This window comes from Lethenteron reissneri, chromosome 41, assembly GCF_015708825.2.
Source record: "Lethenteron reissneri isolate LAM-NWPU_2019-01 chromosome 41, ASM1570882v1, whole genome shotgun sequence".
In the NCBI taxonomy this organism is placed as follows: domain Eukaryota; kingdom Metazoa; phylum Chordata; class Hyperoartia; order Petromyzontiformes; family Petromyzontidae; genus Lethenteron; species Lethenteron reissneri.
The window spans coordinates 3557299-3573014 of NC_083819.1; the positions used below are offsets into that span (position 1 = coordinate 3557299).

General features: G+C 53.8%; 1 protein-coding gene across 1 annotated transcript in view; it reads right to left on the reverse strand.

Annotated features, from left to right (window-relative positions):
• The window catches only part of LOC133352620 (hypoxia-inducible factor 1-alpha-like), a 65339-nt gene that overhangs the window by 25133 nt on the left and 24490 nt on the right, over window positions 1–15716 (reverse strand). The window contains 3 exon segments of the mRNA XM_061568376.1: window positions 1442–1554; window positions 8214–8298; window positions 9498–9691. Of these exon segments, the coding sequence (XP_061424360.1) occupies window positions 1442–1554; window positions 8214–8298; window positions 9498–9691 (392 nt within the window).

Sequence of the window (15716 nt, forward strand, 5' to 3'; positions counted from 1 at the left end):
TCATCAGCAACCAGGCTTGCCGAAACCAACTGCGCGATGCTTAGAGGCACAGACCCTTCTCGGGGGTCCTCTCACGACGTCGAAAGATAACCGTTAGCGTCGTCGTAAGAGGACCCATAGAAAAGTCCACGCGACCACGAGAAGAGAGACACGCACACCTCCGAATATACAACAGGCGTCAGGGCGAGGATCGAACCCACGCCTGCCTACATAACAGGCGAGGTAGTTAACGTCTCGCCACCAAAGAAGAAGAATCGCCACTCGCGATGGAGGAGGAGGAGGGGGGGGAGACGACGCTGGGAGGGCGGGGGAACGCCGCTAATCTAAGCCAGGCCTGCGTTAGTGAGGGTCTGGCGTCTGCAGCGCAGCGCGCCACCCCGGACGGAATCTCATTAGGGCCCCCCAGACCGCGCTCAATTAGCGCGGCTCGCACGGACACACCTGCTCGCTGGACGCTCAACATCAACGGCAACTTTAACCCGAGACCCAAACCCAAGTCTCACCTTGAAACTTTGATGCCAGCACCCCGGGACCGTGCTCAATTGGCGCGGCTCGCACTCCGGCACCTGCCGCTGTGCATCAACCCGAATGCGAGCCCTAAATGTTCACCCCGAAACCCACTGATAACCCTACCCTGACCCCTAACTCTAAATGCAACTGTTAACCACCGACTAAAGGCCAAACCTTAAAGCCAACTGTAACAAAACCCTAAACCCAAGACTGGCCCTAAACTTTAACTCGATGCTAAATCATTGCATTAACCCTAAACTCATCCCTAACCACAACTCCGTGTTCCTAAACCTGACGCAACGTATAATCTAACGCCTAACACTGGCCCTATCTCCAACCCTAACGCTGCCACTCAACCCGAATGCTAAACCCAGCCCCAACCTTAACTTTATCCCTAACCCCAAGCCCAACTCTAGCTCCTAACCCTACCCTAATCCCAGCCATAACTCTAACCACACCCTAACCCTCACTTCATTGCTGCCCCAGTACCAATGGGAAACAGCTGATGGGCTACCCGAGGCCCCCCCGATAGCAACCACTGATTGAGTTTCCAGCCACCGCGCACGCACGATACCTTCATGAAGACAATTCAATTACATTTCATCGTAATTCACTGCCGCTTATTTCCTTCGCTAGGCGGGAGCCTACCGTGGATGAACAGGGACCTTCATACCAGTGGTGTTTGTGCGGTTGGCATGGACCTTGGTGGAAGGAATGAAATGGGGCTGCGGGGGCTGCGAGGGGGGGGGGCAGGTGAGGGGGGGGCTTTAAGAAGTGTGCACCGTTGTTTCAGCCGCCCCGACGTCGCGACCTCCGGATGCCCGCCCGTGCGGCGGGTTCACCGTTACCCCGCGGCAGTGCCCGGTGGGGCTGAGCGGTGGCGCGGTGACGCACGAGGGGGCGGAGTGGGGGGCGTCTGGGCCGTCCGTACCTTCCACGTGGCCGACTTGAGGTTGACGGTTTTGCCGCGGCTGGTGATGGTGCACTTCATCCGGACGAAGAAGTCCCTCTCCGTGCCAGCGTCCGCACCCTTCCTGGCAGCGCCTGCGGGGATGGCAAACGGTCGACGCGGAACACAACCGGGGGGGGGGGGGGGGGCGGGTGGGGGGTTCCGTTTCACGTTCGCTCCGACGACGACGACTCCTCGCTGTTCTGATCCTCGACCGAACGTGCCCTCTCGACGATTTTCAACGCCCTTCGCGGCCACGTCGCAGCTGCCCCAGGCCCTCGCGTAGGCCGACTCGGCGAAAAGATTCTGGCGTGTGTCGCTGTGGATCAGGTTCAGCGCGGCGGTGGAGGGGACAGGCCGGGCGTGCGTGCTTCCGGACACACTTGGACACCGGCAGTGTTCGTTGACGAAGGAGTCGTCGGCAATTCTGGCAAATGGCCTGATGAGGCTGCTTGTAATCACCGGCGAAGCGTCACAGTACTCTAATTGTAAATGTTGTGGGATTACTCTCCGACACACCAGTGTGCTGAACTAGTAACTAATGGACACGTTTTGTTTACGTCACAAAGCTTGCTAATTAGCTGTGTTGGGTGTTGGCAGGTATAATGACGACGCATTTATATTTACACGATCTAACTCAATTCCGTCACCAGCCTGGGCCAAGGACCACCGCCATCTCCCCTCGTAGCCATGACGAGTCCGGCACAAGCCTCTCAACGGTCGATGAGATGTCGCTGTTTTGTGAATCAACGTGTGCTCCTCTTCGAATGAAATCCCAAGCGCGCGCCTCTCAGGGCTCACACTTTTCATCTTTTGTTCCGGTTCCTTTGTCGACGCTAATGTCCCCTGTGCTGTGAGCAGCTACCTACGCACCTCGTTATGCCTCTAGCTGCTATTATATATATGCAAGCACACACATAAGGTGGAACCATCCGTATGAAAAATGAAAGAAAAAAATTGAGAAAACCGAGTTTGTTTGGCACGTGAACTCTCTGTGGGGCGCGGTCCTTAAAATCGATTTCAGAGGTAGTCCTGCTGATGCCATCTCTGACACAAGGTGATCCACTGCTGGCTGCAGATGTCTGCATTAACGTTGCATCATCTCGTTGCACGATGCTCACGGCATAACTGGAATGTAATTGGGGGGTAAGGGGAGTGGGAAGCAAAGATCTTAACAAAAAGGGTGAAGTAGTAGGTTTTTACCCTTTAAACTGGTACAAAACTGACACCTTTATACAAGGCATCATGTTTGCAATAACCACAACACAAGCAGTCAAAATGCAAACAAAAAGAAACAACTCTGATAATGGTAATGATATGCACTGTCCTTGAAGTTGATTGGTCCACAGTTGTACGCCTTTTTGGCGTCATCTGGTCCAACACCAAGGGAGACTAGGCTCTAAGGAAAGCTGTCTCGGGTGTGGACCAATCAACTTCAAGGACAGTGCATATCATTACCATTATCAGAGTTGTTTCTTTTTGTTTGCATTTTGACTGCTTGTGTTGCGGTTATTGCAAACATGATGCCTTGTATAAAGGTGTCAGTTTGGTACCAGTTTAAAGGGTAAAACCCTACTACTATATTTTGCCACTGGTAAAGGAGGTCTCATAGTGTAAAAAGGGTGAAACTGTCTAAATAAATCAAGGCTATGTCATCTTAGCCCGGGGTGTTGGGTTATATGTATGCAGTGTCATTCTTTGAATGTCATTGTTTATATATATTATTATTGAATAAAGGGCAGTAATACATCACCTCCATTCACCTCTGGATGTGAGACCATATATATATCAGCCCTTTGTCAATCCACGGCTGGATGGAGGCCTCCTCTAAACGTACATTCATCCACTGTGGTTCTTACTTACCTATTGGTCTGTTACGAGTTTATTATTTAGAGAACGCGCGATCAGATTATTTGGCCGCTGTAGAATGTCCACTTTATTGAGCTATCGGTCGTGATGGCCAGGTCGCTTCTGAATAAGGAATATTTAGAATAACTTTTTTTTTAAACACGCTTTTATGAAATGTACTGGTAATGGAAGAACTCCACGACTCCTGGAAGTGGCCCCGAAGCTTGCCATAACGTAAGGGACCGTGGCCAATTACAGCCAACGTCAGTTTACCGTGGACACTAAGACCCAAGCCGAAAAGATATAAAAAATAATGTTCAAAAATATATATTTTTTTAATGATAGAATATAGTATTGTCATCAGTATGACGTAAGTATACCAAGTTTGCAGTCGATACCACATTGGGAAGTGGGTTAAAATTGAGCTACAAGATTTGAAGATACAACAACAACAGACTGAGTGAGTTAAATAAAAGCGTGTAATGAAATGAGCTGCATAGCTCAGTGGGCCTTACGTGGTAAAGTAAAAAAAGTAGTTTCAGTGATTTGTTTACATTTCCTTTACTGTGCACACGCCTATCGTGTTGTTGTTGTTGTTGTTTTTGTTGTTCTACTGTTTGCTGCTGTGACTTCTTGACCCACCCCTCGCTGGACCATCTGTGATAAAGAGCTTCATAGCTCATCGGATTTCTTCTGGAAAAATCGAGATTCTGATCCTGATTCCGAATTGGTTGGCGAGCAGCCCAGCGGATACAAGGTGGAGGGGGGCAGGGGGGTGGGAGGTGGGGGGCCGGGGGTGGAGGGGGGCAGGGGGGTGGGGGTGGAGGGGGGCAAGGGGGTGGGGTGGAGGGGGGCATGGGGGTTGGGGTAGAGGGGGGGAGGGGGTGGAGGGGTGCAGGGGGGGTGGGGGTGGCAGGGGGGCGGGTGGATGGGGAAGGGGGGGTGGAGGGGGCCGGGGGGTGGAGGTGGAGGGGGGCATGAGGGTGGAGGGGAGCAGGGGGTGGGGGTAGAGGGGGACAGGGTGGAGGGGGGCCGGGGTGGAGGGGGCCAGGGGGTGGGGGTGGAGGGGGGCAGGGGGGTGGAGGGGGGCAGGGGGGTGGGGGGGGGCAAGGGGGTGGGGGTGGAGGGGGTGGGGGTGGAGGGGGGCATGAGGGGGCAGGGGGGCGGAGGGGGGCAGGGGGTGGGGGTGAAGGGGGGCAGGGGGGTGGAGGGGGGCAGGGGGGTGGGGGGGGCAAGGGGGTGGGGGTGGAGGGGGCGAGGGGGTGGGGGTGAAGGGGGGCAGGGGGGTGGAGGGGGGCAGGGGGGTGGGGGGGGGGCAAGGGGGTGGAGGGGGCGGAGGGGGTGGGGGTGGAGGGGGACAGGGTGGGGGGCGGTGCTAAATCCTCCCCGCTATGCCCCCATCGACCGTTGTCATCGTCGTCGTTGTGACAGCGGTGAGGAAACAAAACGATAAACAGCGTAAAAAAAAATGTCGTCAACGGTGGCCCGGTGTGCAAGATGTTACACAGAAGGACCGCATTACAGGGAACTTTTATTGTTCGAGATTTGAGGGGAGAAATAAAATAAAAAAATGTAAAATAAAACAAAGTTAGCCGTCTCGCTGCTGCGACTTCCGATGACGACGCTGACGAGGCTGCTGCTCACTGCTGTTGCCGATGATGATGATGAAGACGACGACGACGATGATGATGATGTTCATTAAAAACAAGTCACGTTTCGTACACCAGGGTCAACAACGCACGCGGCGCGGATATAAAAAATCAATACGGTGTAAAATAACAAACCGGTCCTCGGTGGCGTTAACATTCGACGCAATTTAATTGCCGGAGGAGACGGCACAGAAACGGCACATGTTAAAATAACCCCCGCTAAGGTAAACAAGCCTCACGTGTGTTTTTTTCAATGCTCCATCAACAGGTTTGTCGCGTCGCCATGGCAACACCGCCGTCACCTTGACAACGTCAAAAAATCTCCGTTCCGTCGCCAGGCAACCGCGTCAATTACCGTGACCACGTCACAGGGCCACAGTGAAGTGGTCGTCGGCTCGTTCGAACGTGTGGGACACACACTTACACACTCACACACACACTTACACTTACTTACACACACACTCACACACTTACACACACACACTCACTTACACACTCACTCACACACACTCACACACACTCTCACACACACTCACACACACACTCACACACTCACTCACACACACTTACACACTCACTCTCACACGCACACACACTTACACTTACTTACACACACACTCACACACTTACACACTCACTCACACACTCATATACTCACACACTCACACACTCACTCACACACACACTCACACACTTACACACTCACACACACACACTCACTTACACACACTCTCACACACACTCACACACACACTCACACACTCACTCACACACACACTCACACACACTCACTCACACACTCACTCACACACTCACACACACACACTTACACACTCACACTTACACACACACTCACACACACACACACACACACTCACACACACTCACACACTCGCACACACACACTCACACACACTCACACACACTCACACACACTTACACACTCACACACTTACACACACACTCACACACTTACACACACACACTCTCACACACACACTCACACACTCACACTCTCACACACACACTCACACACACTCACACACACTCACACACACTTACACACTCACACACTTACACACACACTCACACACTTACACACTCACACACACACACTCACACACTTACACACACACACTCTCACACACACACTCACACTCTCACACACACTCACTCACACACTCACACACACACTCTCACACACACTCTCACAAACACACACACTCACACTTACACACTCACACACTTACACACAGACACACACTTACACACACACACTCACACACACTCTCACACACACTCACTCACACGCACACACACACTCACACGCACTCACACACACTCACACACACACAAATATAACAACGCACGGATCTTAAGTCGTGAAACCCAAGCGAGTGAAGCACACGGCCGAGCTTTAGCGGTTGTCTCTTGAACGTCGACGCGTCCTTGCGAGGAGCCTCCTGTTTGCATCGCCCCTGACAATCAGACCCCAAGGGTCATAGGGTCACACGCGCGTGTGTGAGTGTCCTCGCGCATGTGTGTGAGTGTGTGTGCGCTCACGCACACTCACACAAAAACCGGTCCCGGGCCTCCCCTAGGTCGACTCAGCCTCAAATGAGTACCTGGTGCGGTGTGTAAACATCGCCACTATGGAGACAAAGGCGGCCGGGCGTGGTGCTGGCCACCCACCCCCTCGTGTAACGTTCCGGCCTTCATAGGTGCTCTCTAACAGCACTTGCCCCTAGTCTGTTAAGGCTATATGGGGGATCTTTGTCTATCTTTGTGTGCGCTCACACGCACGCACGTGAGTGTGCGTGGACTCACACACACTCACACACACCCTCACACGCACGCGCGCGTGAGCGTGCGCTCACACGCACACACACACAAAAACGCGTGTGAGTGTGTTTGCTCACACAGTAGTAGAGCGGTGAGCGCTACGCTGCGCTACGAACCCGGCAAACCCGGGTTCGAATCCCGCTGACGGACAAACAGCAGTGACGATTATCTGAACCGGTACTGGGCCTCCCCTAGGTCGACTCAGCCTCAAATGAGTAGCTGGTGCGATGTGTAAACATCGCCAAAAGGGAGACAAAGGCGGCCGGGCGTGGTGTTGGCCACCCACCCCCTCGTGTGCCACTCCGGCCTTTATAGGTGCTCGCTAACAGCACTTGCCCCTACAGTCTATTAAGGCTATGCGGGGGGTCTTTGTATTTGTGCTCACACATTAATTTTCGTTGCAGGGAGAGTGCTGAGCTTCTGTTCGTCACGGGCTAAAGGAATTGCGCAAGATATAAAATAAAATATAATTGTACGCGCCGTCGCTTTTAGAGGCATCATCACCATCCGGCGACGATCTTGCGCGGATTAATTTCACTTACCGCAAATAGTGCTGTGATGCTCGCCGAAGGCTGCGTTGGTTTTGTGGATAAAATCACCTTTTGAGCCGTCGGGCTGATTGGAGAACATGTGCTTGAGAATTAATTTGGCTTCCTTCGATTCTGTCTTTCTCTCAAAGGCAATGGCAGGTCCATTGCTCGAGTCCCCTCGATCCGTCCGACTCCCACTCATCCACCGTCACCTCTGAGCACCACGGCTCCCTACCAGGGTTCTTGAGACATGGCTAATGAACGAGGTGCAGCCTCCATCAGCGGTGTCTTTTCGGCGACACGGTCACCAGATTCGGTTTAACAGGGCATTCCGGCAACTTATTAAATTCGACGGTCGTTATTCATCCCTGCGGTCGGCGAAGTGTAAAGCAGAAATTCACAATCCCTTCTTTCAATGTGAGACGTGGCTCACCAAACATTGGATTCTTGAAACTATCCATGCCGAGCTTCGGGTGGTTACCCTTTGAGCTAGATTTGAAGCTTTCGTGACTGCAAGGATTCATATTCTTAGGTTTTTTAGGTAAAGTCATGTAGGTAAAACATTTAAATTAAAATTAATAAAAGTAAAATAAAATAATAATCACGACGTTTCGGAGGCAACACAAGCTTCCGTCTTCAGGTGGAACCGTCATAGCACGACTGCTGCATCTTACTTGATGCATCTTACTTGATGCAGCAGTCGTGCTGTGACGGTTCCACCTGAAGACGGAAGCTTGTGTTGCCTCCGAAACGTCGTGATTTTTATTTTATTTTTATTTTACTTTTATTAATTTTAATTTTTTACCTACGTGACTTTACCGAAAAAACCTAAGGATACCCTTTGAACGTGGTGCCGAGTGGAGGGTTAGCGTGACGGGGACTTACCACGTTTCTGCGCGAGAACCTCCCTGAGCTCCTCCTGGTCACACGGGTGGATGAACTCAAAGATGCTGTTCCCGGTCATCTCCACCTGCGTGCGGCACGGACAAACCTGGCATGATCACCCTCGGAGCGGTCACTCTCGATCACTCACTGCACCGCTATACACTACAGCGCCATACTCGATTGCAAACTCATTTCTTGCGAACAGCTTTTTGTGTTTAATTTGTTGTCCTTCCCCCGCACCTCCGATCGGCGTGGTTGGCTACGTACGGTGCGAGAGAAGTTCAACGTACGTACTGCCGCTTCCGGGAGGTCAAGTTGAATCGGTGACCTCTGGACGGCAGGTCCAGTGAGTGAACCCGTCACACCACGGCAGGCTCCCTCGCTGCCTTGCGCACAACTTTGTGATGTACAAAGTATAGACGGGCAGACAAAATGTCTCCTTCCTGTGTCTGCCTCTCAACCATACATTTTTTTAAATTCTTACACCACTCATCGGCCCCACGGCCTTCTGGGAGTGCACGTTATCAGCGGCATTAAATCCGCGCAAGAAAACTCAATATTTCTCGATTTCGATACGAAGCGCCTCATCAGGCTCGCTTGAATCAATGCCGAATATGTATATTGGTAATACATCTCTACAATGTACGGATGAACTTCGTGAAAAGTTCTGCGACCGCCGCTACAAAGCGACAGACGGACACTGGAGAGGCAACACGCATCGTGTTCGCGCTTTCGAGCTCCCTCGGAATGAATTCGAACAAAGTCCCCCAAACACTAAACGCGACCATGCAACTACAGTCCGCTCTCCTATAACGCCGCGTGTAGTTCTCATAACGCGAATTAGATAGAGCACGATGACCGTTTTTGGGGACACATTTTTTTCATCAAGCGGATGTGAATTGGATATAACGCGATTGAGTGAACGGAACGACGTCGCAGCGCGAGTAGGAATAAGCGGTCGTACGGCTGCCTCGGCGTAGCGTCGCACAAGGCAGTGGGATGCTGCTGGATGCTTCTAGATGCCACCCACGGTTCCTCGGTCTTTATCCGGCATGCGTTACGCATCTCACGTGCTATCGTGGACTGTGCTTTACCCCTCTATAATACAAATAATCTATTACAACCACGAATTTACCCCACAACGCGGTGTTCTTCGTGAACGCAACAAACCCCCGTCGCGTTACAGGAGAAACGGACTGCAGATCGTTGGCCTGGCGCAACCTTCGCCCGGGGCCGTGTAGGGCCGCACGTCACGGCGCAACGCGCAGGCACGCCGACGCTCACCTGCGGCAGTCCCAGGTGCTTGCCGACGTTGTCGGACAGGTAGGTCATGTCGCCTTCGCTCGACAGGACCATCACAAAGCCCTCGAGGGCCCTCAGGGTGAGGGCGTCCAGGGAGCTGCCGGATCCGCCAGCGTGGTCCTCCTCCTCCTCCTCCACCGCCGCTGCAGCAGCCGCCGCGTCGCACCGGGACAGCCCTGTTTGGGAGAAACACGCAGACGACGAGGGTTGTGAACGTCCGGTCAACGTTCGGTTATCCGGTGGAAGGTGGAGGGGGGGGAACTAAAACAGAGATGCCCCCTGCCTCTCCCCCTCCTCCCTCCTACCCGTAAACCGTGCATCTGGAATCTCCCTTCCTCTGGCCATCCGCGCTGCCGTGACGCTTCTCCTTCGCTTCGTGCAGGCTCAGATCGAGTCAAACCTCGAGCGCCCGTCGGATATATCCGCAGCGCCATTCACGTAGCGCAAGGGCCGTTTTTGTTTGTTTGTTTGCGAAGGTGCTGCGTTTCACATGACGGGGTTATCGTCGGCAGTGGTTTCACACGAGAGGCGGGCAGGCGAGGTTGAAATATGTGGCTTCGGCAAATTAAATCACCTGTGCGATGGGAAGCGACAGACGGACGCGGGCCATATCGCCGATTTGGACCGTGATGCTGGATTGACGTCAACGGGATCTTTAACTTTTAACGATAAAGCAGTCCGCAGGCTCACTCAGTCCAATCAACCACAACAAGCAACGTGCACATGGGGAAGCCTCCATCCAGCAGTGGAGTGATAAAGGGTCTATATTATTCTTGTTCATTAATTTTTTTACCCGTATGACACTACTTTGTAAAAGCGGTGGTGGAGTTTTTAATGCACTCGCTAGAAAATCGGCTACTCGAGTTCAATTCGCAACCGCCATCTATTATTCCAGAGCTGCCCTCCGTAGCCCACGACAGACCATATTCCCTGGGTCATCAGACGCACTTTCACCCCATGTATTAGAACGCAACAGTTGGGGAATGCGACGTATAATCCGGTAGGCAATTGCGTGCGTGTGTGTGCGATGCCGTGGGGAGTGGTAGTGTAGCGTTTAGCGCGCTACTCCGCTACGAACTCGGCAACCCGAGTTCAATTCCCGTTCACGGCCAACTCCAGTGACGATTATCTGAACCGGTTCTGGGCCTCCCCTAGGTCAACTCAGGCTCAGTTGAGTACCTGGTGTGGTGTGTAAGCATCGCCATTGGGGAGACAAAGGCGGCCGGGCGTGATGCTATCTATGCACCCCCTCATGTACCGTTCCGGCCTCCATAGACGCTCGCTAACAGCACTTGCTCCAGCAGTCCGTTAAGGCTATACAGGGGATCTTTGTCTTTTGCCTTGTGTGTGAAACCAGATTTGAATAACTTTGCTGGCCCTGGGCACAAGTTTGGGGTGCGTCTTCATTTCAGTCGTCTAACCCGGAGACTCCGGTATATTAGCAAACAACCTGACGTTCATTCAGCGCGTGTACGTTGAACTCACTGGCACAAAGGTGTAATCGTCTCAATACTGGCAAAACGGCTCTATAGTTATGAGCTCTCTTTCGCACCGTAGGTGGTCAAACTGCCTGCATGGTGCTGGTTTTGCCAATCCAAGCACTATCCAGGCTCAAGCCCTTGATGGGCTTTTGGAGAACTATGAGGATCAGGTGAATTCTGGGTAAATGTGGTCATTGGCAAGTCACTGTGGTGACGGTGTTGCTGTTGTTGCTGTTGGTGTTGTTGTTGTTGCTGTTGTTGGTGTTGTTGGTGTTGTTGTTGGTGGTGTTGTTGCTGTTGTTGGTGTTGTTGTTGGTGGTGTTGTTGGTGTTGTCGTTGGTGGTGTTGTTGGTGTTGTCGTTGTTGGTGTTGTCGTTGTTGGTGTAGTTGTTTGTGTTGTTGTTGTTGGTGTTGTTGTTGGTGGTGCTGTTGCTGTTGTTGGTGCTGTTGTTGTTGTTGGTGGTATTGTTGGTGTTGATGTTGTTGCTGTTGTTGCTGCTGTTGCTGTTGTTGCTGCTGTTGCTGCTGCTGCTGTTGTTGCTGCTGCTGCTGCTGTTGCTGCTGCTGCTGCTGCTGCTGCTGTTGTTGCTGCTGCTGTTGCTGCTGTTGCTGCTGTCGTTGTCGCCGCTTGCACTTGGCTACCCTAAGTGGAGGCCGAGCAGTGATTTTTTTGGCTTGGCAATTAAGTGGAATTTTCTACGGAACAACACAGCGAGGCTAAACAAACAGGGCTCGGCGGCAGGATGGAGTGGGGGAGTGGGGGGTGGGGGGGGGAGCTGCGGATGGTGGCGGGCGAGCGGCGAGCGTGCGATGAAGAAAACTGGAACGAGGGGAACGTTGCGGTGACGGGCGTGCGGGCGTGCGCCCAGTGCGTCGTGGTTGGTCGTCAGAGGCGGCTGGAGACGACTGGCCGCCGTCCACGAACTCTTCTTTGGCGCCACGATCTGCCTTCGGTCCGGAAGCGCTAATCAGTTGGGGGCCCCCGGGTTTTTTTTGTTGTTGCTGCTGCTGCTGCGGCGCTCTTTTGCCTTTTCGTGCAAAGGAATTCGAGGCAGTTTGTATACACGCGCTTCTTGTGGAGCACGCGCGCGCGCGCGCAAACGAACGCACGCTGTAGGCGCATTCGCGCACGCGATCTACTCTGTATACACACGCCGATTGTGGGACACTCACGCACGCGCCAGAGGTCGCAAATGGGGTTTGATTCCCTACCCGTACCCGTACCCGGCCGCACCAGGGTCTCAAACGGGTACCTGTACCCGGCCGGGTACGGGTAGGGTACGGGTATCGGGTACCTGATTGCGACCTCTGGGATGAAGCCATGTTGCAGGCGCGGGTGGGTTGATTCTAGGAACTTGAATTGTGAGAAGAGACAAGACGTTGGGAAATGAGTGACAAACAGATACTCACCAGTGACTCACGGCCTACCCATACCCGTACCCGGCCGCACCAGGGTTGCAAACGGGTACCCGTACCCGGCCGGGTACGGGTAGCCGGGTATCGGGTAGGGTACGGGTATCGGGTACCCGGTTGCGACCTCTGGCACGCGCCCAACACATATATACGCGCGCGCGCGCACGAATTGACGGACGGTACAAAGGTAAAGATCCTCCAGTATAGCCTTGATAGGCTGTTGGGGCAAGTGCTGTGCTAGCGAGTGGCACCTATGAAGGCCGGCAACGGTGGCACACGCCGGGGGTGGGTGGGCCAGCTGCACCCAAGTACGGCACACGCACTCGCAGACACTGCAATTTGATTTTCTTGGGTGTGATGGAAACACGTGCAGCCGCCAATTGCCAATGTCAAGCTCTGCTAGCCACGAGAGGTCTTCAGGAGAGAGAGAGAGAGTTGGTGTCGTTTTGCTGTTCCTCCAACATCGAAGGAACACAGACCACGGCGGTTTATTCGCCGGGCCTCAGCTTGGGTTCCACGGCCAACAAATCGCACCGCTGTGGCTCGTCATTAATGTCCCATTTATGTTTGTCACCAACTGCTGCTGCTGTTGCTGCTGCTGCGATAATGAATCCCGGCAGCTCTGGGTTCACCACACTTGGCCATCAGCCATCATGGAGACCAGGGTGGAAAGGGGAGCACACAAGGGGATCCATAAGGGGGGGGGGGCGACTAAGGGGATAGACGCGTATAATGAGTCTCATTGGGGATACGAGGTCCCAAGGGGATAGATAGGTGGCTCCGCAAGCGGTAGACAGCAGTAACGTATATATGCGCGTTGAACTTCTTTTCGCATCGTAGGTAGCCAAACGCACGAATCGGAGGCGCGGGGAAAGGACAACAAACTAAACACAAAGATCAGTCTGAACGAAGCGAGTTTTCAATCTAGACGATTTAAAAGTGCACGGCTCCAGTGGCTTCCTAATATTGGAAGGAAGAGCGTTCCAGACGGCCGCAGGAGGGCATGCGAAAGCGTGCACAGCGGTGACCGTCTTTGTTCCATGGCCAGCCAAAAGCCGTCGCTGTGAGGATGACCGGAGTTCCCGTGACGGCTTACGCTCCTTGACCTGTCACGTTACGTCCTGACAGGTCGTACGGTGTCGTCTTCTTGCTGCGGGGATTATCCCCGGCGTCAATAATAAAGCGGTCGAGGAGTTTTGCGGGGGAAAAAAAACGACGTAAAAGGGGCAGACGTAAGTCGGGGTCATTGCTGCTGTTCCACAAACGCAGCTGACACCCTCGTTGAGACGGAATGCTCTTTCCTTATATACCATCCTCAAGCGCTGGGCACATTTCTCTCAGGCCGATGAAGACGACTGCAACCCAGGTGCATGCGTCGTCTTGAAGGGCACGCGACAGTAGACATTGTATTGAGATGGGATCTGAATGCCACGAAATCTCAAGACAAAGAACCGCCGTGTAGCCTTCACGGACTGTTGGGGCAAGTTGCTGTTAGCGAGCACCTATGAAGGCCGGCACGGCGCACGCGGGGGTGGGTGGCCAGCACCACTCCCGGCCGCCTTTGTCTTCCCGGGTGGCGATGTCCACACATCGCAGCAGGGACTCACTTGAGGGGAGGCTCAGAACCGGTTGAGATATTTGCCACTGATGTTGGCCGTGAACAGAAATGGAACTTGGGTCGCCGGGTTTGCAGCGCAATCCGCTCACCACCGTATCACCACTTGCCACATCGGTCACACACACACACACTCAGATCGACACAGGCCAATTGCAAAGATCCCCCATATAGCCTTACCAGACTGTAAGGGGCCAGTGCTGTTGGTGAGCACCTATGAAGGCCGGTAAGACACACACACACACAGGGATAAACACAAATTCACACTGCTGAACATACCACATGCACACAAGAAAAAGAACCCCCGTATAGCCTGAATAGACTTTTTGGGGCAAGCGCTGCTCGCGGCACACACCCGCACGCACACCAATCCAATAACGTGGAAGAACAGGCCCGAGTACTTTGTGATGGACGCAGGGCGGTGGAGGCGGTGGGAGGGGGTCGGTGCCTACCCCGATGTAACCGGTGGCTTCTGTTTATGTTTTTAGAACAAGTTGTACCTCGCAATGACTTCACGTTCAGCGGGCGGTCACACAACACCCGTCCGTGAGCGCATTACATCGAGCCAGCGCTCCCCGTCCCTTCGCCGAATATTTGCCGGGTTCGCCGGTACACCGGAGTGGGCGGCCACGTGGCTGGTAGCTACGGCTGAAGTGGGAGGTAGGGAGGTATGGAGGTAGGGAGGTCTAGATGTATGGAGGTATGTTGTATGCAAGGGGCCGTCTATATGGGGTGCGGGGGCACCGGGGAAAACATCTCCCCCCCCGACGCCTTCAAACTAAATCAGAAGTATTACATCAGACATCGTGATGTCAAAGCAGGGGGGGAGGGGCAAAGCGCGGGGCCCGGGGCGGTCGCCCCGATTTGCCGTGCAGCCTAGGGACCGCTTTTGGGCTGCACGTTGGGGGGGAGAGGGGGGGTGCCGCTGACACAAACAACACACCCCGGCAGAAATTATTCCATGGTGGGTTTTTTTAATGAACGGAGCGAGGCTCCATCGGCGTCAGCGGGAGGAGGGCCGGGGTGGGGGCTGTCGGGAGCACCACCCTCCTCCTAGATTGTTTTAAAGTTTGTTGAACATTGACTGCGTCCACTCCTTGCCACCCCCTCTATCCCAACCCACAAACCCAACCGCCAACCTACAAACCCAACCACCCACCGACCCACCCAACTACCCACCCAATCCCCCACCCACTCAATCACCCACCCAACCACCCACCAAACGACCCACCCACCTAACCACCTACCCACCCAACCAACCATCCAACCACCCACCCACCCAACCGCCCACCCAACCACCCACTCAATCACCCAACCACCCACCAAACGACCCACCCACCCAACCACCTACCCAACCAACCATCCAACCACCCACCCACCCAACCGCCCACCCAACCACCCACTCAATCACCCACCCACCCATCCAACCACCCACCGACCCAACCACTCACCCAACCTCACCTCCACTGCACCCACTGAGCCAGCGGGTTAAACATTCCTCGTCTGCACTGCGGTAGAGACCAGTGTCGCAATAATTGTAAAAAAAAAATACTCGTGTGGAAAGGGGCCGGATGGATTGTGGCATCGCACAACCCGTGAGAGATTGCGATGGCCTGGGGAGGAGCGGCGGAGGGGGCCTTTTTTCCAGCAGTCGATAGAACATGGTTGACGATGACGATGATATTGATTGCA